Source organism: Pseudopipra pipra, chromosome 2, assembly GCF_036250125.1.
Source record: "Pseudopipra pipra isolate bDixPip1 chromosome 2, bDixPip1.hap1, whole genome shotgun sequence".
NCBI lineage: Eukaryota > Metazoa > Chordata > Aves > Passeriformes > Pipridae > Pseudopipra > Pseudopipra pipra.
This window is the reverse complement of record NC_087550.1, coordinates 104899032-104923051: the sequence shown is the minus strand read 5'-3', so window position 1 is coordinate 104923051 and position 24020 is coordinate 104899032. Positions and strand designations below refer to the sequence as shown.

The following is a 24020-nucleotide window of genomic DNA, read 5'->3' as shown; positions in this document are numbered from 1 at the left end:
TGCTTTTATTTCTTCTCTGTTCATAAGTAGCAGCTATGAGCTTAAGAATGCCAAGGCTCAGTGGGATAGTGATTTATCAAATCTTGCTGAACTCCAGGATGTTACCAGTTACTGACATATTTCAAATGAACCGCTGGAATGTGCTCAATTCTTAGTGGTTAAATACCACAGAAACACCCTGGAGTGGGAAGCTTACCATCATAGAAACTGTAAACATAGCAGATTTGGAACAGACTTACTTGAATTTCTTTGAGTATTTATCACTAGAGATCAGAAAAATAACAAACTGGTATGTGTAAAAAAGTTTACACAGTTGATACTTGTGCTCTTTTTCTTGTAAAGAGAACCAATAGAAATATTCCATCGCTGTCAATATGAAACATATTTTAACAAACATCTCTGTATTTTCATAGAGTCATACAAGGGTTTGGGTTGGAATGGACCATAAAGGTCATCTTGATCCAATCCCACTGCCATGGGCAGGGATACTTTCCATTAGACCAAGTTGCTCAGAGCTCCACCCAACCTGGCCTTGAACACCTCCAGGGATGGGGCATCAATTTATTCCTCATATCTAATCTAAACCTGCCCTCTTTCAGTTTAAAGCCATTCCCCCTTGTCCTATCACTACATGCCCTTGTAAAAAGTCCCTCCCCAGCTCTCTTGTAGCCCCTTTAGACACTGGAAGGCTGCTGTATTCTCTTTTGAAGGAAGTAAGTCAAAATCCTACTGAGAAACTTTCACGTGACAAGAAAATGAACATGGTGAAAAAGGAATCAAATAGTGGCCCTCATTTTGAGAAACTGGGCAACTTCTAGGACTTTCTCTTGCATGTTTTTTGTTTAACTTAGGAAGCAGCACTACTGACTTCAAACAAAATAACTGAACAGGTAGTCCAGTGCTTTGCTCTGCCTGTAGTGCTCAATACCTTTAAAGGCTGAAGCACTAAAATAAGCCAATTTCACCTTCTTCTCAAAAGTTGTTTTTCTCTCACCAGTTCTGCATCCAGGATACTGAAAATCAGTTAGGTGTCTTTTTGCCTGAAGGAATGAGGGCTCTTAAGATTTTTTATGGTTCTTCCAGAGACTCTCTGATTGATCATGGGAAAAATCATAATTAATATTTTGTGGGGTTTTAAGCTGTAAATGGGGAGAATAATATACATATATACCTTTATTACAAACTGTAGATATTTTTAAGCACATGAGCATGCTGCATAAATGTTGGTAAATATTACTAATTAATTTAAATAATTTTAGATTTACCAAAGAGAATTAGCAGTTGAAGCAACTTACCAGATGGCTGTCCAACTTATTGCTATATGAAAAGCAAATGTCTGTGAGGCTGCTGTTATTACAACATTCAACTGTGCCATCGAGTCTTCTGTAGACTAAAGAACATAGGGATAGAGCAAATAGTTGATATTATAGTAACATCCTGAAAAAAAATTAATCTCTGAATAAAGCAAAACAACCATCCTGCAGCCTTTGAGAATTATAGTAATTCACACAGCATAGCTGACATTCAGTCACAACTAAAAATAAGTTTCACCACCAATGTGTGTGAATGTCACATACTGATTTTTTCATCTTAATAAATCTCCTGGAGATACTGGGCATCTACCACTGCAGGGTTTTGAGCATTGTGAGTTACAAAAACCATTTTATTCATTGCCCCCAACTTGCATCAAGGTTTGGCATAGAAGTTATTTAGCCACTACTGTACTGATGTCACTGGCTGGCTATGGAAATGACAAGGCCCAAAACATACTCTGTAAAATGTGAAAGCCTTTACAAGATTCAAATTCTGAAGGCTTTTCAAACCTTGAGGGTTGCAGCAGTGAATAAACGATGTTTTAAACCATGATTTAACTAGTTTGGAATCTTTGCACAGATGCTCTTTAAATGAAAGCGGCCTAACTAACTGTGCAACAACTGCTTAAAAACACACACACTAAACAATGGTCACTATAAGAACCTGTATAACAGCAACTGTAGTACCTTCTTTAGGAGAGCAGTAACATGGAGCTTTATGCCTGGGGCTTACAGGTGCAAGCACTGTACCATACAAACCTTTTTTCAAGTACCCTGAGGCTAAGAAACCACATAGATTTTTGAACAGTGAATGACCATGAAATTAGTTTCCTTATAAACTACATTGAAAACACTTTAATTTCAGGAAGGTCCTTGGAGCATTGTTTTCTGTCTAGCTTCATACTCAGATAGTTTACTCTCCATTTGTTTTATGATCAAGTAGATGGGGTCCATTTGCTATATACATTTTTATTGATACTCTGTATTTATGTCAAGTTGTGAACTGTCAAGGTTTTGACAAATGACAGCTGCTAGAGACCAAACAGAGTTCATTTAATTTCAGAGGAATATTTCTCACTGCTGGAGGCTTATGACTCCAAAAATGCAGACAGACTAGTCTGATTAGAAGGCAGCAGTGGGGACAAAGGGCTGCTAACACAATAAAGCAACCAATCTTGGAAGCAATACCAAGCCTCCAGTATTAAGCCTCTAGTATTTCAATCTAAATAGGACTGGTTCAACTGCAGAATACGCAGTTTTATTACCCATTACTCTGAAATTGCATTTCAGAGAACAGCAGAACCTCAGCATACATAAACCTACAGTGCCTGAGAATTGGTTCTTACCAGCCCTGCCCAGCTGAAAGCATGTGCCAAAGCTGCCCTCCTCTTCAGAGGCATAATCCAAACTGTCGGGTTTCTAAAAGCAGGTTCTTACCCATACTCCACTAGTTTCCAGTTTAAATATTTATCTTAGTTCCAGCTGTAAGATTATTTTCCTTACATACTAAAAAAAAAAAATCACCTTTTCAGTCTCACAAAAGTACTACAATGCATCAAACAAGGGTAGTCGAGTTGCCTGACCTCCTGTTTATTTCCAGTATGATGGAAAAATGCAGTGAAAATTTTAAAGCTCTGAATAGCATCATATAGGTTTTGCTCAGCAGCAGCCCCTTACCTTTGGAATTCAGTTTCCATGGATGCTTGCATGTAAGAAAGTCTAGAGAGCTTTAGGGCATGTCATGAGACATTCAGCCAATTTAACTTGACTGTTCTTTTTTGTTCTACTTAACTTTTGTTTATTGTTCTGGTTTAGTTCAGTTCACATTTTTTTTTTTTGTTTGTTTCTCAGGGGTAAGCCCTTATAGCAACAAGCACTCTAATGTATAAATGGAAACAGACTGACTTCCAGAAGCAATATGTGCAATCCAGACAAAACTGAGTTTATGGGCAATGACACAAAACCAGTACAGCGAGACACATCAGAAGAAGGGACCATAATAAAGCACATCATTGGGTTAAGCCATACAATTTGCAATGTCACGCTGATCAAAGCTGTAAGGTAATGCGTGGAGTTTACACAAAAGATCACTGCAAAAGATCACTGAGTGATTTTAAGTTAACGGAACTTAAAATAGAGGAGATAATTGCATTACTGATAATAACCAAGTTTTGCAATATCCTGAAAAAGCAAATTTTATTATTCAGATCGTACAGGGTATTTGTACAGGATGACTGAAAAACAAGAGAAATTCTTCTGTCTACTTTGTCCTCACTTTCAGATTTCACAAAACAGCACTGGTAACTGCTTAAGATGGGATAGCAGACTTGACTCATGAGAAATCTGACCCCAACAACAAATCCTAAATCCAAAACAGTCTTTTAAACATGATAAAATTAAAATATAAATTAATTAATACATAAAATAATGAGGAGAGCACCTAAAGTCATACCTCTAGTTGGAAAGCTTAATTGCTGTAGGGTGGCTGCACTTACACAGTAGCCGACCTGTGACTTCTCTGAAATGTCTCCCAGACAGGAATTCCAGTCTTCCACATTATAAACTGGGCAGTCTTGTAGGTTAGTGACAAGGTCTCCCACAAAAAGACCTCTTGGTCCATTGGCAGGAGAATCCTGAGAAAAACAGTGAAGTCAGCCATCTTATTGTAGTTAAAACTATACAGATTAGTTTACAGTTCTACTGAATAACTATGAAATCTTTAGGTTAAGATACTATTTCCTTAGAAACAAAATTTCTGACTCCACTAGAACTGATTATTTCAATTTATGATAAAAGTATTACAAAAAATACCATCCTTTACAAATAATGACTATTTAGTGCAAAGAAGAAAAAGGAAGAAAGGGAAGAAAGGAAGACCTCCAAGTGTCCCTAAGACCTCTTCAAATTTGAGAAATTGTTTTCATACAAGTTAAAATGGTAAGAAACCCCACAACATATTAAGTTCAAGCAACTTACATGGATACCCTGAAACTTTCAAGAAAGTGGTGTGTACCTATACTTTAAAAGGTAATAAAGCATTATAAATGTCACTCTCTCCCTCAGTTATATCAGTTAACTTTCCAATCGAAGAAAGGCTGAATCCTTTCAGCTGTGCTGTTCAACTATGCTGTATTTGATTAAGTCAGAAAAAAAATCAGGCCTTTCCAAAATCTCAGAAGTCTATCTCTACTTTGCTTCCAGCTGACTAAACAAGGAACTCAGCTCAAAATAATCTTTAACATTAAAACCAGATAACAGTAACTAGAGTGATAATGCAGTTTCCAGTAGATTTGCTTTGTGCCAATACTGAAAAAAAGTCAACCTCCCCAGAAATAAGCTGCAAACTCATCTCAAACACCTACACAGTTTTACAGTATGATGAATAGTCTATAATTATTCACATTATGTTCTTTTATTTACTAATATTAAAATACATGAGACTAAGAAGAAAACTTTAAGCAAAAAGTTCAATATATTTGATTCTGCAGAGTGCTGCACTGACTAAATCTGATTGTGCTAATAAGAGATAGAGATACATTTCAGGTCACAAAGCATATAATATGAAAACAGCAAAGATCTTTTCTTACCTCTGCAACCTCAGTGACAAGTGCCCCGACACCCGTGTAATAAAAAGGGAAAAGAATGGCTGGCAGCAGAAACAAAACCATGAAACTGGCAACACCAAGAACAAAATTATGCCACACCCCTAAAAAGAAGCAAAAAAAAGATTCTAAATAAAAACTAATAACAAAGCTGGTTTTGAAATTTTTCTACAGCTACCTTCTAATTAACTTTCCTGAAATTGTTACTGCAAGAATGAATAAAAAATTAATTAGTGTTGAACATAGGCATAAAAAAAGAATACATACATTAATACTTTACAAACTTTCGTTTCTATGATGGCACTTTGTAAGGAAGTTTTAGACAGACCTCTGAGCCCCTGAGAATTATACTATCAGAAAAGATAGGCAAGCAGTAAATCCACTTCTAAGGTGTCATTCTACCACAGGGAGATTTCATCATGTACCATTACTTTTCTAAGTATGCAGTGAGCAGAACATCCAGAAGAAAAACTGGGCTTCTGAATCAATCATTAAAATACAGTTTCTATCTATAGAGTTGCCTTCAATCATAAATATAAAAAAAAAAAGGAATGAAATGTAGTACTTGTCACCTTCTATCACAATAAACTGCTGAATTTATGAATAATGGGCTTATTCTTTTAATAAATGCTGTTTGCCCTAGTCAGCAAGATGTCTGAAGTGGCAATTCAGGATTTGTCATGGTTATCTCCATTATTTCAATTGAAATTATTACATGTATATGTGCCAAATGAGTTCAGAAAATTATTTGAAAAAAAGGCTTCTCTGACAAGAAAATCTGGACCTAAAACCACATCAAGAAATTAAGTTGTGCAATCAGCATTTCCTGACACATTACTCTGGGGAACATATTTGCAATTGCAATCTTTATAGTATGTTGTTCTCCATAGGAGGAAATGAACAACTATCATAAGACACAGTTGGCTTTCATTATCAAAGCTTTATGGCTTTCCACAGTCAGTACTGTTCCAATTTTCTCACTGAGTTTGTGTTCTTGCACAAACATTTTGTATGAACAGTGCAGGAACACTGCAATGTTAAAGACTTCTTATTTCCTTCTTACAGTGCTTCGTCTTATTATGAGGAGTTTGATTCAATTCTGTATTTACAGTGCAGTTACAGGACAGGAATTGAAGTAAATATATCTAAAAATATATTAAACCTATCTTTCTTGAAGCGTATATAACACAGGAATGGGAACATATGGCAGACTCTTATCTCCCCTCTCTATCTCTACATCTCACCTGGTCTTCTTTTACACTTCTAATTCTGCAGAAATGAGAGACATTTTTGAAGTACTTGAAGTAAGGGTTTGTTGCCATTTCCACTAGCAGACACTTCTCAAAGTAATTTCTCTTTCTATAGTTTTTAATTGCATCTCACTGAAAGGCAATCAGATAGAGGAAATGTTTCTGCAATCAGTACTCCTTATCTCACATACACACACATATGCGCGAACAGACACACAAGTGCAACAAATCCAAAAGTAGTAAATATTTTAACTTTATTGTTTTAACCTTTTTATCTTAAAAATATTTTTTCAGTTTAACAGCTTAACAAAAGATAAAAATGAAAAACGGAAACAAAATTCCTTTGCAAGAGAGTGGCTGCTACAGAGAGAAAACTGAAAAAAAAAAACTCAACCTCATAATAATAAATAAGAAAGAGGTGATGGAATTGCTAGAGTGTGACAAGGAATACTTTCAAACAGCTGGAAAACATGAGCCTTACTGCCATAATTGACAGTTAGCTGTGTGGAATACAGCAGAAAAGTCTAAAATAGAAAGGTTTTAAACTCATCCCAGGTGATCCACAGAAAAATAAACATGCTCAAAATGAGAATATCTGTAGAGGCACACTGCTCAGTATACCTTCAACTTCATCTTGCTAAAACAGCCTCATCCTCAGATACTTAATTCCTTATATTTAAAAAGGGACACTTTACACAACTCTTAAACCACCTTAAAATAATTTATGAATTATTAAATTTTTAAAAGATAATTAATTTTAAAAAAATATTTAACTCCTGTTAAAGATGAGACAAAATGTATTAAAATTATCTTAAAAAGTAATATAAATAATTGAACTAATTGCAAGAAAGTTCTGCACAGAAGCACTTTTCCTCTAGAAGGCATGAAATTATGTTCTAAATACTACAAGTCTTGCAGGAACGCTCATTTCCTTGAACTCATGATGCCATCTGCTGTACAACAAATATACTGCTTCATCTCCAAAGTATAGGTGGAGTATTTAGTGGTGTCCTCTACTCTAGCTCTGTTACTTGGCTGCCATACAAAAATCTGAAAGCATGTCTCTGTAAATTCAAATCTTCTGAACACTGAGAATAGGCTCATTCAACTGTTCTGACAATTAAAACAAATTAGTCGTTTACCGAGTAACACATTTTATCATTATCAAATATCCTAGTTCTGAAACATATCAATCATTAACTGTAAAAAAAGGCATGTATTAGTTATAACTAAACTGAAAACAAGCTGTTCATGCTAGCCAGTCTTGCAATGTGCTTGCTCCTTACCTTGTATTACCCTATTTCAGGTTTCCCAAGAAACAAGACAAATTACTATAAGTGTTTGCTTGCCATCAAAACATGCAAACAATTATTTTCTATTACAGCTTAGAATCTAATTTTTCTAGATAATTTCTCAGGAATCTATGTAAGCAACCATTTTGAAAATCAATGTCTTTTCTTTCAGTTCTGTTCACTGAAGCTGAAAATGGAAATTGATTAATTTGAGAAATCGGGCTTCATAAAAATTAGCTTACTGCAGTGAATTATTTTTGTTGATTAGAATATTTGGAATATATATATAGATATATTAATTTACCTAACATTCGTAATTATTTACTTGATTTATGAAAGCTTGAAAACAAGTTTGCTAAAGGCTTCTGTATGTCTACACCCTATATGATGTTTTAGATACAATATTCAAGAAACAATACTAGAAACTAAACATTAGAACAAGCTGGCTGCTAGCCTACTGTCCCCTGCAATAGAAAATCATCAGTATCAAGAACTAAACCAAGATAATAACTTCTCTATCTCCGTTTAAGTTGTTTGGGAACCACTTTTGTCTATAGAAATAATCATACGAGTGGTTCAGGCAGAATAACGCAGTCTCAGTTTGACTTTCCAGAGCAACAGGGCTCTACTTCCCAGCAGCGAGAGACTTCAAAAAACATCAAGTCAAAACTATCTGGAGGTTATTTGGAGCCATAACCTATGATTCTCTTTGGACATTTGTGTTTTAACCTTTATTTCTTCCTGATGGCAACATCAAAACACAGTGACCTGTATAATAACACAACTCACAGGTCAATGAAAATCACTTACAATACTACTGAAAAATAGATTGCTCCTATTGCAGAAAATGGTACTGAATTGCTCAAGGATGTTCACCTGTGACAGCAAGTTGTGTTCTTATACCACATCTTCTGACTAAGTATTTTCCAGCTCGTGTGCTCCAAGGTTTTGTTACTTAGGCCATATGACATGCAAAAAACCCCCACACAACAAACAAACAAAAAAGACAAAAAGGTGCTTCTGCACCTGAGTTGGTGTAAGAGTTTTTTCTAATGAGAGGAAGGTCAGAAACTACATTTTCTCCCCAACCACACAACTGGAATTTCTTATGCACAACTATTCTGAATCAGACCTAGAATATAATGTTTTTCAGGACAGGAAATTGGTATTCATTTAAGACACTAGAAACAGACATCTCTATCCCAGAAAGCAGCACAATATGGACAGTGATCAAATGATTTTCTGAAATGACAATGCAGGTTCAGAACAGAAGGATCATCTTTAGGTAAAGAGAAGCTTGGGTACTTCTTCATTCTAATGCTCTATCAAAGATTCACAAATGATGCCTGTAGAATAAATAACAGTGCTAAGCAAAGATTTAATTAAAAAGCACAAACTATTACCTGCACAAAATATCCTTAATTGCTGGACAGGAGATATCAGTTGCAAGTGAGTTGTGAAAAGGTCAACAAATGCTCCAGGATAGACAATGAAGATAAAAATCCCAAATCCATTAAATCGTACTTGTTCTCTTAAAAAGAAGAAAAGAAAAATGTGGTGGTGTTACTGCAAATAAACAAAAGAAAAACTGAGAGATAGCACATGTATTTTTGACAACAAAAATAATTAAAATGATAATTATAAATGAAATTATTTTTCATAATACCAATAACTGAAAGATAATTAAACTACAGAATGTTTTCTGCAGTAGTTGCCATGTTGAAGCAGCACTCATCTGTGAGTCTGGTAAAAAATAAAGGATAAGGTCAGCTTCCTTTCTCCCAGTAATACATAAAATACTTTTTTTAAAAAACCACCTACTTTCAAGTTAAAATATATTTTAACATTTGGGGTATTTTTTTTCTTTTAAGTAAAAAAAAGGCAGCCTGTAGGAAGCAGTTTCAAAGTCATCTATGAAAAATTATCTGCAAGAAGCAACTGCTTCCCTTTTAAAGAAACATTTATAGATTTCTCGAATTTACAATTTCTTTGTTTCTCCTAAACCAAATTTAGAGTAAATTGTAAACTAACAAAAATGAGGGAAATGAAATCTAAAAAATGAAAACAATTCGAGAGGTTAAAAGAACAAATGCTAATGCCCTTCCAATGCTTAATATTCTATGATTCTATGATTCTATTTAAATATATTAGTAGTTGACACTATCATACAGATAATATTTTTTTTCACAGGTTTTACAATTGCTTTTAAGTGGAATGTTTTGGAACAAATACATTAAGTTTTTCTGAAGCTAGAAATTTCGTTAGGCATGAGACAATCATGTAACAAGACAAACCAGGCACAGATCAGCTAATACCACATCTTTACTGAGACAGTATACTGGGTATAACATTTTACTTATTCACATTTATTTGTTTACTGTGTGTATACAAAGAACAGAAGTACAAAAAATTTTTCAGAATGAAGTCATACACTAATTCTGTGGAGCTAACTCACCAGACTCACCCATGCTACCAATTAGTAACAGCCACTCTAACACCTATACATGATTTCATAAATTGGGTAGAAGGCACAGAGGGAAGAAGAAGTCAACGATTTTTTTGGTAAAAGCCTTGACTAAGCTAAGGATCAAATATTTCAAGCTCTTGTAGTTCACTGCTAATGTTACCTTGCACTGAAGTTGCCAAAAGTTTATTAGATTTCAGGAAGGCTAAGTGACTTGCCAGAATAATGAAATTTGCCCACAGCTATTTAGTAAAGCCTAGACCCTGAGGATTTACAGTAACAGCACTATAGACCCAACTGGTCTAGGAAGAAAATAAAGTCAAGCAGAAAACAGTAGTAGCAACATTGGCTGCCAAGGTATACATTGGACAAACTAATTTCTCTCCTGGAAACAGCTGGGAAACAATTTTTTGACAAAAACATAACCCAAAATTGAATATTCAGAACATTTGCTCTAGATCTTAAGTAAAGATATCACACATAAGCATTGTTCTTTCTATTTGAAAAGAGCTCTGTAGTTACTCCTAGCTTCTCTGCAGTCAGTCAGCAAAATGTAAGAAAATTTTGTTGTTTCTTCCTGTGGTGGGATGAGCAAGAGCAAGAGCTTCATCTTCTATGGAAAAATCCCTGTGACTATTTGGGGGAATAAAGCTGAAAGACAAACAGAGCATACGAAACACAGAGTCCCAAGCCACCCCTTTAATTGAGAACTTTTGGGGTTATAAAAAAAGGTAGTAATGGGGGAAAATGAAGTTGTTTGCTCAAGAACATCAGAGAAACAACTTAGGGCTTCACGCTTATAGGACAGATAATGATGCTGTCCAGGAGAAACAGGGAAGACACCTGAATATCAGTCCCAGTAATCACCACTCAACCTTCTTATGCTGGAGTGGCATTTAACAGTAATGACTAAACTTGTCAAATAAGTTTTGTGAAGTAGTCATCATAGTTAAGGACACTAAAAATACAATTTGATCAAAATTAATAAATCCCTGACGTTAATGGGCAAATCACATTTGACTGAGTTATTGCTTCAACTCATTCATACGCTACTTCACAAGCCATGTTTAAACAAACAATTTAAGATCCATTTTAAAGTATCATTGTGCAACAGCACATGGGTCCTCTTCAACTGCCACAGGTGCAGAAATGAAATTGCTCTGTGAAAAACAGAACCACTTAAAAGAAGAATTATTTTAAACCCAATGCAGCACTGTATATTTGCAAAGCAGAAGTCCTTTCTCATTATCTGTAGAGTAGACACTGCATTAAAACTTTATCCTTAATTGTACATCCTTCCAAACTTAAAATGTAAGGAAGCTATGAAATACAGACTGAACAGTCTCTCCAGATAAACCAAAACAGTGCTAACAGCATTCTCGGGTAACTGCTCTGGAATATTAGGCTTTGTTGATAGAGAGTAGGAGAAAAGCAATTTGTGTTTACCGAATAGCTGCCACCCCATGGCCGACTTCATGTATCACACCGCTGATGAGGATTGCAGAGAAGAAATAGGTCAGCTGGCTGACAGGCAAATTGACACCAGGCACCTGTTGATGTGGGCATGACAACAAAACAAAACACAGGAGGAAACCAAGAGGTACAAAGACGAATCCTTTTACCTCTAAAATTCCTGCTCTCAGCTTCCTCAGATCCACAGCAGCACAGGGGTTGTTCTCATGCAACAGTATCACTTTGTACCTCTTTTCTCAACTTATCCAATGTATTGTAACATATATTAAATATATATCCTTTTGTTGAATGTTAAATAGCTCTCCAGGCACAAAAGCCTTCTCCCTGCCCTATTTATTCCCCACAGCCCTGACCAAATGTGTCCTACACTATATTAAGCTTGAGAAGTTCATAAAAACGTATGCAGAATTCCACTCAAATGAAACAGGCTTGGCAATTCTGAGCTTACGAAAATTCTTAGTTCACAATTTCCCGCAGCCCGTCATGTAGCTATAGAGAAGATCCACCCCCCAAAAGAAAACAATAAAAATTGTATGGCACTTAAAACACTATGAGCTGTAAAAGTTAAAAAGTGACTGAACAGCCTCCCTTCTCTCTCCCCATACAAATTACAAGATTATCTCAAGTTTACAGGGTCAAAATAAAGGTAATTTTCACCGATTGTTTTCATCTGTGTAGTTTTGGTTGTCTACATATGGCAATTTAACCTTAAAAAAACCCACTTGAAACGAGCATAGTATTTTAATTTACATAAGACATAGTATGCAGGCCCCTCGCATTCTTCCTGTTGGTGGATTCCCACCACTCACCAGGTCCCTCATTGCACTAGTTACAAGACACCAGCTGCTTCCAGACAGGCTTCAGTGCAGTCACTTCTCAAAGAATTAGGAACCAACCCTTCTTTCCTGCTGATGGACCTTCATCCTGCCCAGTTCCACCTCCCCTCAGGGCCATGCTGCAGTGGGACAACAAGGCCACTTCTGCTGCTTCTCTGGGGCAGTTCTCTTGTCTGCTCCACAGCTTTTTCCACTGGAGGCAGGGTGCAGTCCACTGCAGTCACTAGCAGCTGATGTGAACACAACTTGAATTGCAATCCAGTGTCACAAAAGAGATGCTATAGTCAAAAATTTCTGGCCTGTTTATAGGACTCTATAAAAACCACCCCTGTGGAAACCCAAAGGGTGCAGATCCAACTGCAGATCCAGAGCAGGTGTGATTCTACCTCCATTCAGTTCTGCACATTCCACACTTACATGCATTCACCTACCCATGCAGCAGAACTCTACAATAGGCTGAAATAGCTAAAATAAATCCTTCAAAAGACTGTTTTCATTAATGTTAATAATTCCACAAATTCTGTCCAGAGTGTGATCATGACTAAGATATTTATCTTAACTGGCACGACTGTGGTACCTCACTGGATGAAGACACCTGCTCTCCATTCTTTGAGCATCCCTTGGTTGTATTGCAGCATCAGCTGCTAGCACTAAAGCATTTCCAAGTGGTGTTGCCAGTGGCCCTCTGCAACGAGAGGACAGACAGCCATAGCAAGAGTTGCCATCTCAATACTACCAGGAATATGGCCTGCTAGAACACAGCACCCTCCTTTCAGACTTCACATCAAAGAAGCTATTTTCAGATTCACATAAAACAGAAGCTACCTCTCATGAAGGGTTCTGAAACCAACAGCAGTATTTTGTAAAAAAAGCGTGTCATCTTATATTTTATAGTCTTCTGGAAATGCCTTTAATAAAAGAAGATCCTTTGCTAATAACTGATCTGCCTCCTTCCTATTTGTGTCAATAGGCAACCAACACAGGGGGAAGCTGAAGAAAAACAGTCCAGTTACCTATAATTAAGTATTTTAAACAAAGTACATGACTGACCAAAAGAGGAAGGGTACAAAAATCTTAATAAAACATAAGCAGAATTGTTGCTCCCTCTCTCCATAGCCAAAGGCTAAAAGGTTAAACAGATTTATGCCACAGGCTAAAGTTAAGTTAAAAAAGAAAAAATGGTGTGTTTTGTTGTTTGTTTTTTTTAACTAACTCATTCTCCTCCAGGCAGTCAAATACAAGTAAATAATTTAAATGAGAAGGTCATCCTCAGTTGTTCTTCACCTCTTAACAACCATAAATGGGTCACTGTTTTGTGTCAACTTATGCTAGCTCATTCCCCTTAAAAAGAATACTGAAACTCATTAAAAGCAGAATTACACAACTGTGATCATTCAGGAAAAAAAGAATGAGGTAGGAAAGGAAGAGTTAAGTTAGGAGAAGTAACTATATCCCCATATATGACATTACATTATCCCTATATAGTAAATTGTTCTCAGTGCCAGTCAATGCTCAGTTTGAATACAGTCATATTGCCACAGGCAGTCACTGAGGAATCAATTCTACATTGAATTGCAAACATTGTCCTACTTTTCTTCTTTCATTGTTTCAATTCACACCAGATTAATTCCAAAGGCTCATCTTTACTTTGGCTGTCTCTACGTTATTTTCTCCAAAGAGCAATATATCGACAAAGACCACTTTACTCTGGTGTCACAGAAGTGGATAGATTCACATAATGATTTCAGGAAATGAAGATGTAAGGGAGGCTTTTCTTACTCCAGAATGTAATAGACACACATGGTTAGGAGAGACCCCATTGGCACGTAAATTAAAAATTTTCTGTCTCAAGTTCCACTTGTGCTCTATGGGATGCACATACTGCCCATTCCTGCCTGTTTCTGGAAATAATTCAGGAGCAGGCTGTGGAGTGGGTGATGGCAGTGGCAGTGCCAGCAGTTGTCTCTCAGATCTCACTGCCTGTTTTTGCCAACACATTCTGCATTCGCTATATTCACCTGCATGTGTGAAACAGACCAAGCCATCCAAAGGCACCAGGTTTAAGGCACATGCTAATAATAATCAGGCTTCCTGTACTCATGTGATTTTTTAAGTCTAGCTCCATGCAGTTGGTTTAACATTTACAGGATGGTCTATTATGGCGACAGAAAAATCTCAACTTCTGTTCACTAGAAAAGCTGAGTACTTAGAGTAAAATGCCTGGGCTCTAAGCCATGTAGCACAAGGCAGAGAAATCTCACAGGACCTTCCGCAGTTCTGGAAAATGACCACACATTTTGGCCAGATAGCACTCCTGGGGTACAAAAGGTGGGTAGGAACCCTTCCAGATTAAAACTGTTGTAAGGCAATGCCAGTTCTTCCATTACTGCCTTGCACAGAGATAAGAAAGACAGGATTTGCAATCTGTCCCGTTCTGTGAAATACATTCTGTCCTAAAACCATACAATATATTGTCCAGCATCAGAAATCCTTAAAAGAATTAAATACATTGTTATTAGGCCTTTAACTAGATACTGCTGGAAACAGCACTTTAAATTTCAGATTGTAAATTAGGTCATAAATCGTTGAACAATCAAAAAAAATGCCACCTCCTCACTAATAAATCTTTGCTTCTACTATCACGCAAGGCTCTTTGCACTTCTTCTCCACTGATGTTTTGTATTGTAGTAGATGAAACAGACTTCTCTGTTCCTGTGAACTCTACACCGCACAGCTCACAGGAGGCAAATTCTTAGCTCTGTTTTATATTCTTAGTACTATCATTTAGGGTTTTTCAAAATGACTAGCCAATTCCCACTCCTGAGAATTTTTAATATAAACTCTTCCGTGTTTGCCTTCATCTGCCCTCTGTTACTATACCCACTCCCCATCTTTAAGGCCGATAACAAACCAGGACATTTTCATGTAGATGGACATCAAGAGTCTGGTTATTCTTGCATGGGAATATTTAAGCATCACATACCCCATTAAGAAGCTGCTTTATATCACAGCTCTCACATAAAGACCCGAGGAGAGCACACTTACCACGACCTGCAGCATACGATCGTTCTGGGCTCTCGGTGCCTCCGTGAGCATCTGTGTCAGTGTCTGCATCAGTGTCTTCCCGAGGAGAATAACAGAGCCAAACATGGCAACTATTCCAAACACCATTCCTACGCTGAACCTACAAAGAGAAGCAAATAGTTTAACAATCCACAGCCACAAGAAGATGGGGTGTATATAGCTGCTTTCTAGCACAACTTAGCACACAAAACACAGGGCAACACTTATGTGATGCTACTACTATTCATGTATCAGTAATCCAGTACAAAAATATTACCTAAAGGAAACAAATAACAATAATTATATACTAATATATAGTATATATATATATATAACACTAATAACATACAATATTTTCCATGGTTAATAAATGTTTTACATCAAACCACATCTTGATAAATTTTCAAATATTTTTATTCTCTTCTTACACATTTTAAATTTTATTCTGCTACCCAATACATGTAACCTGCTTTTAGCTATAATTTATAAACGTACCTAACAATGTATAATTGACCAAGCTGCACCACACCATCACACATTTAGAGACCTGGACCAAATGATGGGGTAGCTTACAAAATTATAAGCTTTTTCAATACATTTTGCATCTTTCTTATAAACAGTAAGAAGTGCTAAATGGGACTCAAATCTTTTTTAAAGAACAACTAAAAGGTACAACTGCAAGATCAGATTAACATCAATTATTTAAACAACATTGTTTTTCTCATCAATTTAGTTTTCATTAAAATGAGTGTTGAAAATAATTTCAATTCATGTCACTCCATCTAGTGGCAAATTTTTATTCAGCATTATTATTTTACACTGTACCATAGCTGAAGGATGTGATAACATTTATTTTCTAACTAAAACACTTCTCCAGCAGTCCTCCTTCTTCTCACAATAGCATAGCTGTTCCCTTACCATCCTTAATGAAGCTCACTGGGAATTAGTAGATTTATTTTAAGCAACATGTACTTGTAATGTTAATTAAAGAGACCAGGGAAAACACTATACTGTAATAAGTTATATGCATTACAAATTGTAACTGATATAGAACTATTTCAGACTGACTGATTATTACAAAATCATTACATACCAGAGAAACCAAAATGAAGCAGAGCTCTCTTTTATTACTATCTCACTGAGGGTAGCAATAAGGGAAATGAAAAGAAATTCAAACCTTACTCATTTTATATTTTCAGAGCAGATACAAAGTAATGCTAGGAAGGCAACTGAGCAATAGTTTCCTAAACCAGTTCAGGAGCACCCACACTAAACCAGCCTACTTACCTACCCATTCCCAGCACTGCGCAACCTCAGCAGGGAAAGGTGAAGGCAGATAAAAGACAGAAGGTGAGCAGTGTGCTTCTGAGCAGGTATCATTACTGAATGTCTGCCCAATGATTGACTACAGGGACACAGCTGAGTACCTGGTAAACTCTAGAGACTGGGGAGAGCTCAGGGTCCAGTGATGGAAGTGATGGACAGATGAAGAATATGAGAAGCTGCTTTCAGACCTATTTCTGTATGCAGTAGTGCACGCAATAGCTGTACTCTTAAGAACTTCAAAACACAGGTTTAGAGATTTCTAGTTCTATAGCATCTCAATATGCAACCTGTATTACAATTATGTATTGTTTTAGTAGAGGAGAAAGACTTAAACTGGCACAGTACAATTATAGCAGCCACTCTAATCTGGTTTTATCATTAGCCTACTGAAATAACCATGTCTACCCATTGCATTTTTAAGGCTGAAAGGCACAGATATGGTTCAACTGTTGACTCTGTATTTGACAGAAGAAAAAAAATCCAGAATTTATACCATAAATACAGAAATTTGGGTTTCCATCTCCCCCAGCTGTAGAACTGGCGGTTGAACAGAGCTGTTTGCCATCGCATGTGAAAGGGAGAGATACTCAGGCCATATGTCAGCAGCCAGTCTTCATATGATGCCTTCAGAGAGCTGGATGACTGGAAAACAATGGAAAATCAGTTGGACCAAAAATTCCAGGAAGATTCTGTAACATGACCAAGCAGTAAATGTGATCTGTTAATATAAAAACAGATGTATCCCTTCAGGTAAATGTCCTACACATTCTTTATATTTTGACCTATAGGTAGGTATGACACATAATATGAAAAAGTTATGCCACTGTTTTGATGTCATTTGTAACAGTTCTAGGTTTGTGAGAGTGATCCAGTGTTATTTGACAAACATGATCTTATGTCATCTTTCCCAGTGTTAAATCACTTCTAGTTCTACTGTCCAGGTAGAAGGCTAAAGACTGTTGATGGTATTCTTTGAATGAGCAATTATATTCCAATCAACATTTTAAAGACTACAATAATGGAAAACACTTATTTTGTCTTCAGCTGAAAAAACTGTTTCTAGTACTGGTGAGATATGGCTCAGTATTGCAGATATCCATTAGTAAGGGTAAAAATGAGGTCTACTTTTCAAACACAGAGACTCTGAAATATTTGATCATGCTAAAAAAAACCCACAAGGAATTATCAACTGGTATTGCAATGGTGATTCACTATGGTAACTTCTCAGCATTTCAATACACTTCTAGTAGTTCCAAAGATGTCTCTTGATGAGAAATGTGACCTCTAAACTATACCATTAATACTTACCTGCAGTATTAGCTGCTCTTATAAGAGCAATAGACATGTTGTTTTGCAATTGGTACTTCATACTATATGACACTTGCATTCTCAACAAACTTTAGTCACCTGCTTCATGGAAGCTACTGTCAGAAATCCAGCAGAAGGAATGCTTTACTCAGAGGTGAAAGAGGAACTCATAGCTCAGGAAAAGCACACAAGAGACTTGAGCCTCCTGACTGTGGGCAGTTCCCAAGGCAGAAGTGTCTCTGACATAATCCAGACAAATCCTTGGAGCTGTCTGAACTGGAACATCGTTCCCAGGGTTCCCTACAAGTAGCAGCACCTACTGAAGACATCTGGAATGTGTAGTTCACAACAGGCTTCCTTCTCCTCCCCCAAGAGGAACTTCACAAGTTTCTGGCTGTTGTGGTTCTTTAAACCAATTTAGAACTTGCCAGGTTTCTTGCTTTCCTCCTGCCCTGCCACAGTGGTGGTGGGGGGTCAGGATCTCATTTTGCAGAACTATGTTAACAGCTTTTCTCATTTCGTCAAATTATTTAAAACTTGAACACTAAAAGTTTATTTCAAGCAACAAATTTCCTAGGACGTGAGATTCCTTTACCCAGGTCACTGTTCATGTATCACCTACTACACCATTTATCCTTTCTGCCTATATATTGCTGTGTCACTTCCTTCTTCTTCACCTATTGATTTCAGCCACATTTTTGTTCAGCCAACTGAGGGCACCAACAGAAATTTTCATTGTAATGCTTTCCCTAATCAACACTGCTCACTCCCTGTGACACCATTACGTTTAGTGTCCACAATCAGATCAGCATTTGGTAACCCAGCTTTTTAAACTTTAATGGAAGAGATCACAGAAATGATTACACTTGTACTACATAAGCCAAAGAAACAAAGAAAAAGACCTCCTCGCATAATCTACCAGATAATTAAAACAGAAATACACGTCATTAAGTACCTCTGATATGAGAAACTCTCTTTTGGGAATTAAGAAAACACATCCTATTCATTCACATAGAGTCCAAAAAACCCCAAAACAACCTAAAACTTTATTATAATAGAGGCAGTCAGATACATTAATTCGGAACTTGAAAGTGTTTTCCTTTTATCACATGCAAACCCCACTTTTTTTCCCCTAGAAATGCCACAAATCCTTCCCTTTGAATTCATTCCAACAACATCACAGGCTCACTGTAGTAGCAAGACATAAATAAGTATGAAGTTGTCCATGAGAAATATGGAGTCACTGACCAATGAGGAAAATGGGAAAAAAAAAAGGTGCCAAAAATTTTTGTTTCACATTTTCCTCACAAATTGTGTAAGCAGTATTTATGATCACTAAAAGACTGCATCCCCTTGCAAAATATATTAAAAAGCTCTATGCAAACTTTTGCTCCCTCTGTGCTGATCACAGTAGGACCCCCACATTCCTCACTCAGCCTCGTGTCCTGGTGTGTTTCATTTCAAACTCTCTCTGCTTCTCCAAGTCAAGATCTAAGTGTTCTTTGTTATACTAATTTTACTATAAAAGCAATACCTTTTTTATTTATGCAAACCTTCAAAATAATGAATGTCTGCTAAATACTCCAGGAGCTCCATAAATATCTACCAGCAAGCAGGAGTCCTTAACATTCTTCTTTGCTGACAAAATCTGTTCAAGAGCTTTGAATCATTTCAGCTTCCTGACCTTAAAAGCTGAGAGCTAACCTTGGCTCAATGTGTCTAATGCATCCTTTCTTTCTCATAGCAGAAGGAGGGACAACCTTTTACCCTTCACTCATTCCTGATCCTTCAGGCAGAATGAAATATGATAATTTAGGATGTTGGGGAGAAAGAAATTAGGGATCTGTCTGATTCCCTTTTGTAGGATCCAAGCTTCAGTGAAAACTCTGATGACAGTGCTCCAATAAGGAGCAACAGGAGGGACTTAACACTCCAAATTCAGCTTGATTTAGCATAGCTTTAGTTTGCTAACACAAATGTATCTCATAATGTAACTTTAGCAATATGATAATGTGAAATTATTTGTGCAAAAATACATTTATACTTCCTATACTGTAGTCTTTCTAAAAGGCAGACTGCCCAATAAAATGATTGAAATCTGAACAACACCAGTAAGGGAAGAAACTGAGGAAAAGGCATTGCACATGGAACAAGTTCACAGAATAAAATTATCAACAAGATCATGCAAGGTAAAGTGCTCCTGCATTACTTTTCACTCATGCTCTGTATGTCCTTTTGCTGTAATTAAATTGTAAGTGATTTGAGGTTTAAGCACCTTTGCTACAGCTGCTATCAGCCTTGTGAGGTTGTGAATGTGGCAGATTTACAGTACCAGCAGTAAAACAAGCAACCCGGAGCTTCCTAATTATATAAATCCGGTTATTTAACCCAAATTCTATTTTGATTATGGTGCTCACAGTGAAGCTTATCACTGAGATGCCCACACATGTGATCTGCCAGCAAGTTCACTAAAGCCCAACAGCTTCCACACACTTCCTGACTTTAAATAACCTTTGTCAACTTTTAGTTAAAAGATCAAAGTTAAAATTTACCCCCTGGACTTTCATGCTGACTATAGAATTCCAGGCATTTCCCCTTCTTTTTGCAATATAAATCAGGCACTAAGTTGGCCCCAGGTGGGGGTTTTTTCCCCTCCCTCTACCAGAGGCTGTAACAAGAAAAACAGTGTCACTCCTTCATTACAAAAGAGAATAATTTTATGTTCTAATGCAGAAGGAAATTTTCAGAACTCTTAGATGCAAATGGTCTCAGCATCTCAGCACAACAAGTCCTACCTGAGCACAGTTCTTGCTTTATACCCTAAATTCTTCACCAGACACAAAGCTGTTGCCAAAAGAAAAGCAGCCTCCTGGCTGACCTTCCTGCTGTGTCTCAAAGCATGTTCTTCTGGCACCTGGCCAATGCCACATTTTTTTTCAAATACCTAATATAGAATTTCTGTAATAAAATTTTAAAAATCTTCAGGTAGATGACTGTATTTGTTATTGTCATTATGTACAGACTGATATTTTGCAATTAACAGCTCTCATCATTTACTGAGCTACACTTGCTTTCCAATTTGCTGCAGGGGGAGCCACTTACTTTTCAAAGTTTTCTCTGCACCTAAAATTTCTTCTTCCTATACTTTACAGGAGTGACAACATGAATATTTTGTACTTTGATATCACTAGGCTCTTTCTGCCTTGGCAGAAACAGATGCAGCTCCTGGACCGTAACATTCAGAATGAGAATTCCAGATCAAACCTTTATTTTCATTTTCCCTCATATTTAACCAGTATACAGCCTACTTTGCAATTTCAATCATCTCTTAGAAACCATACCTCCGGAGCTGTAAAAAAACACCCCACAACACTTTATGAAACTTGTGCAATGCACAAACACATCCTAGATAAAATGAATACTGTCTTGTCGGTGTATTTTCCCTTCAAGCCTTTCCCTCCTCCCTCAGGAGGAAAAGGACAAGTCTTGTAATACTCTCTGAAGATTAAAGTTTATTTATTTTAAAGTTATTTGCATCGAGCTCTGTCTCAACTTATTTTTTTCAATAAAACTACGGACATTAAAAAATGATGCACTAATTTTTACATTTTTTAGAAAAATCATCATTATAAAACACATCCTCTACATATATAAAACACGTACTCTGCAAAGCAAATTTATAAATTAAGGTCGAATTTTTACTAATACATTAAACTCCAGAGAGCACACTGAAATGGCCACAGAACTGTTTAAGCAGTAGATTAAAAGCTGGGTCCTTTAACGCGGACCGAAGCCTCCGTAGCTGCCGTGGAGGCGTTTTCAACCGAGCGACGGGCGGAAGCAAAGCCCGGCCTCCCTGGGCCCGGCTTTGGGGCGAGGAGGCTCCTCTGGGGGGAAGGAAGCCCTCAGCAGCCCGGGAAAGCGCGGCAAGCCCGAGCGGGGCGGCGGGTCCTCCGCTCAGGGGAGCGGGGCCCGCGGGCCGCCCGGGGGTGTCGGAAGGGGGGGGAAGGCGGGCCGGGGCACGGCCCTGCCGCTACGTCCTCCCGGCCCTGCGCCCCCAACCCTCACCTTGAGCAGCGTGTCCGCCAGGTACACGGCGCACCAGCCGCCTAGCACGCACACGACCACCGAGATCGGGATCATCGCCGCGGCCGCGCCTCATGCGGGCGGCCCCCGGAACCAAAACCGCCCGGAACTTTTCTCCAGCGAGCTGCGGTGCCCGGGCGGACGTTTCCGGGTGGCGCGTCGAGTCGAGGGCAGGTGGAGGAGTGACGTCACGGCCCGGGGGAGCGCTGGGGGTCGTCAGGGCGGGGCGCGTGCGCAGTGAGGGGCGGGGCGGGACATGGGCGGGGCTTGGCGGGCTGAGGGGCGGGGCAGGGGCTGAGGGAGGGCTGACGGTGGAGCGCTTCCAGCGCCGTTTGCGGTGTTTGTGTCATGTGTCTACTCCTGAAAGCGATGTCGTGCAGGAGAGTAAAAGTGATTTGCGGTGGCGAGATTAAAGCGAGTTGTGTAAGCGCTTCAGTGACGAGGGAGCAATAGGATTCCCTTTAAGCGCTGACGTTCTTCCAGAAATTTAACACTGACGTCATGGCACGGGAAGATGGTTCCAAGAGGCTCGCTGTAAGATTGACTTTCAGGCACTCTGGCCACTGTGTGTCCTTACCAACCCGCTGCCAGCATCGGTTCTCCGGCTGTGCCTCGGTCGGTCCCGCCCCTCCTCCCGGGCGTGTTTCGTTGTTCCCAGAACTGGGATGTGTTGCGAGGTCACTGAGCTTAAGAGTTGATTTCTCAGGGTTTATCTTAGTTTAAAAACTTCCACTTACAGCTTGAACACTAATAGCAAGCAATTACAAGATTTGGCAAAGGTTAAAGGAAAGTATTTATTTGCCTACGCAAACTATGCAAATTGATCTGCCCCTTCCCCCTCCCGTCCCCTTCCCTTCTCCCCGTGAAAAAAATGCGCTATGATGTCCTCGGTTTTCTCGTAAGATTCTTTAGCAATCGGGACAGCAGCAGTGGGAGACCTCTCTACAGTTTGAATCAAGAGAGCAGGGGGAGAGCCCTTCTGCAGTTTATGGATTCCAGTCCACCTTTTCCTACGTACTTCAGATAAACTTTGTATGACTCAGAAGGTCATCTGTCTCCTGAAGAGGCTTATTCCGTCCATCCTTTATCTCTGATCAGTCTGTGGGTTCATGGACCATTCTGTGAGAACCTGGGACTGTCAATAGGAGAAGGGTTCATAAAACCAACCACAGCCTTTTTTTTTTTTTTTTGCACAGAAAGCTTTGTAAAGTTGTGTTTGTGTTTTTAAAGGAGATGTACAAGCTCCTGTCCCTTGAATAAAAAACTGCATCAATACTTCCCCTTCCTAGAATTTAAGTGTTTTTAATGCTGTTTTTCAGCCACCTTTACAGATTTGTCAGCTCGCTCTTTGTTCCGTATATGCTGCTTCATCCTGTTCTTCCCAGAATGGGTGCTGTGAGTTTTACCTCATGCTACCAGCAGGAAGAACTTCTCAGCTTTGAACACTTTGGGTCCTTTCAGCTACCTGTCTTTTCACTGACCACATGGCATTGCTGAGGGGTACAAGGATCTGTAGCCCAGGTTAGATCAGCAAGTGAGGAGAGATAGCGCTGGCCAATCTCTCATCATTGGCACTTGTGGATGTAGAGGGGGAAGTGAACTGGTAATGCAGGCTGGGCTGGCTTTCACTTGTTTTCTGTTTGCTTAATTCCTTTGTCTTTCCTATCAATTCAGGGATGGTTTCCCCCCTCCCCCCCCTTTAGATTTTCCATCATCCTCACATCCCTTCCCTTTGATGGGAGCTGTTCGTGTTGATCGATGCCTTTGGAGAACTTTGGAAAGAACATCATTCTGACATAAAACTGGAGAATTACAGGAAGTGTATCCAACCCTGCATGCAACCAAATTTGAGTTTGTGCACTGACATATACAACTTTGAGATGTCCCCAGCATTTAAAAGGAATCATAAACAGAGTCCCAGAATAATCAGATCTGATAACGATATTTCTGCAGTGGTTCCCAATCTAGGAAGTTCAATTGCAAATCATTGAAAAATTATGCAAATAT

At 38.3% G+C, this 24020-nt stretch overlaps 1 protein-coding gene across 3 annotated transcripts in view; it reads right to left on the bottom strand.

Moving 5' to 3' along the window:
• Window positions 1–22186, bottom strand: part of MBTPS2 (membrane bound transcription factor peptidase, site 2) — a 46201-nt gene extending 24015 nt beyond the window's left edge. For 2 of the 3 annotated variants that reach the window (XR_010428570.1, XM_064646776.1), the window contains exons 1-8: window positions 21996–22185; window positions 17113–17261; window positions 15276–15414; window positions 11368–11471; window positions 8861–8988; window positions 4901–5019; window positions 3766–3946; window positions 1296–1390 (exon numbers count right to left, since the gene is read on the bottom strand). Coding sequence is in view for 1 of the 3 variants with exons in the window: in XM_064646776.1 (XP_064502846.1) it covers window positions 1296–1390; window positions 3766–3946; window positions 4901–5019; window positions 8861–8988; window positions 11368–11471; window positions 15276–15414; window positions 17113–17261; window positions 21996–22070 (990 nt within the window). In the remaining 2 variants the exon portion in view is untranslated. Of the gene's footprint in view, window positions 1–1295; window positions 1391–3765; window positions 3947–4900; window positions 5020–8860; window positions 8989–11367; window positions 11472–15275; window positions 15415–17112; window positions 17262–21995 lie in introns of all 3 variants that reach the window. The other variant, XR_010428569.1, reaches the window with a different exon arrangement.
• Between the last annotated feature and the right edge of the window lie 1834 nt (window positions 22187–24020).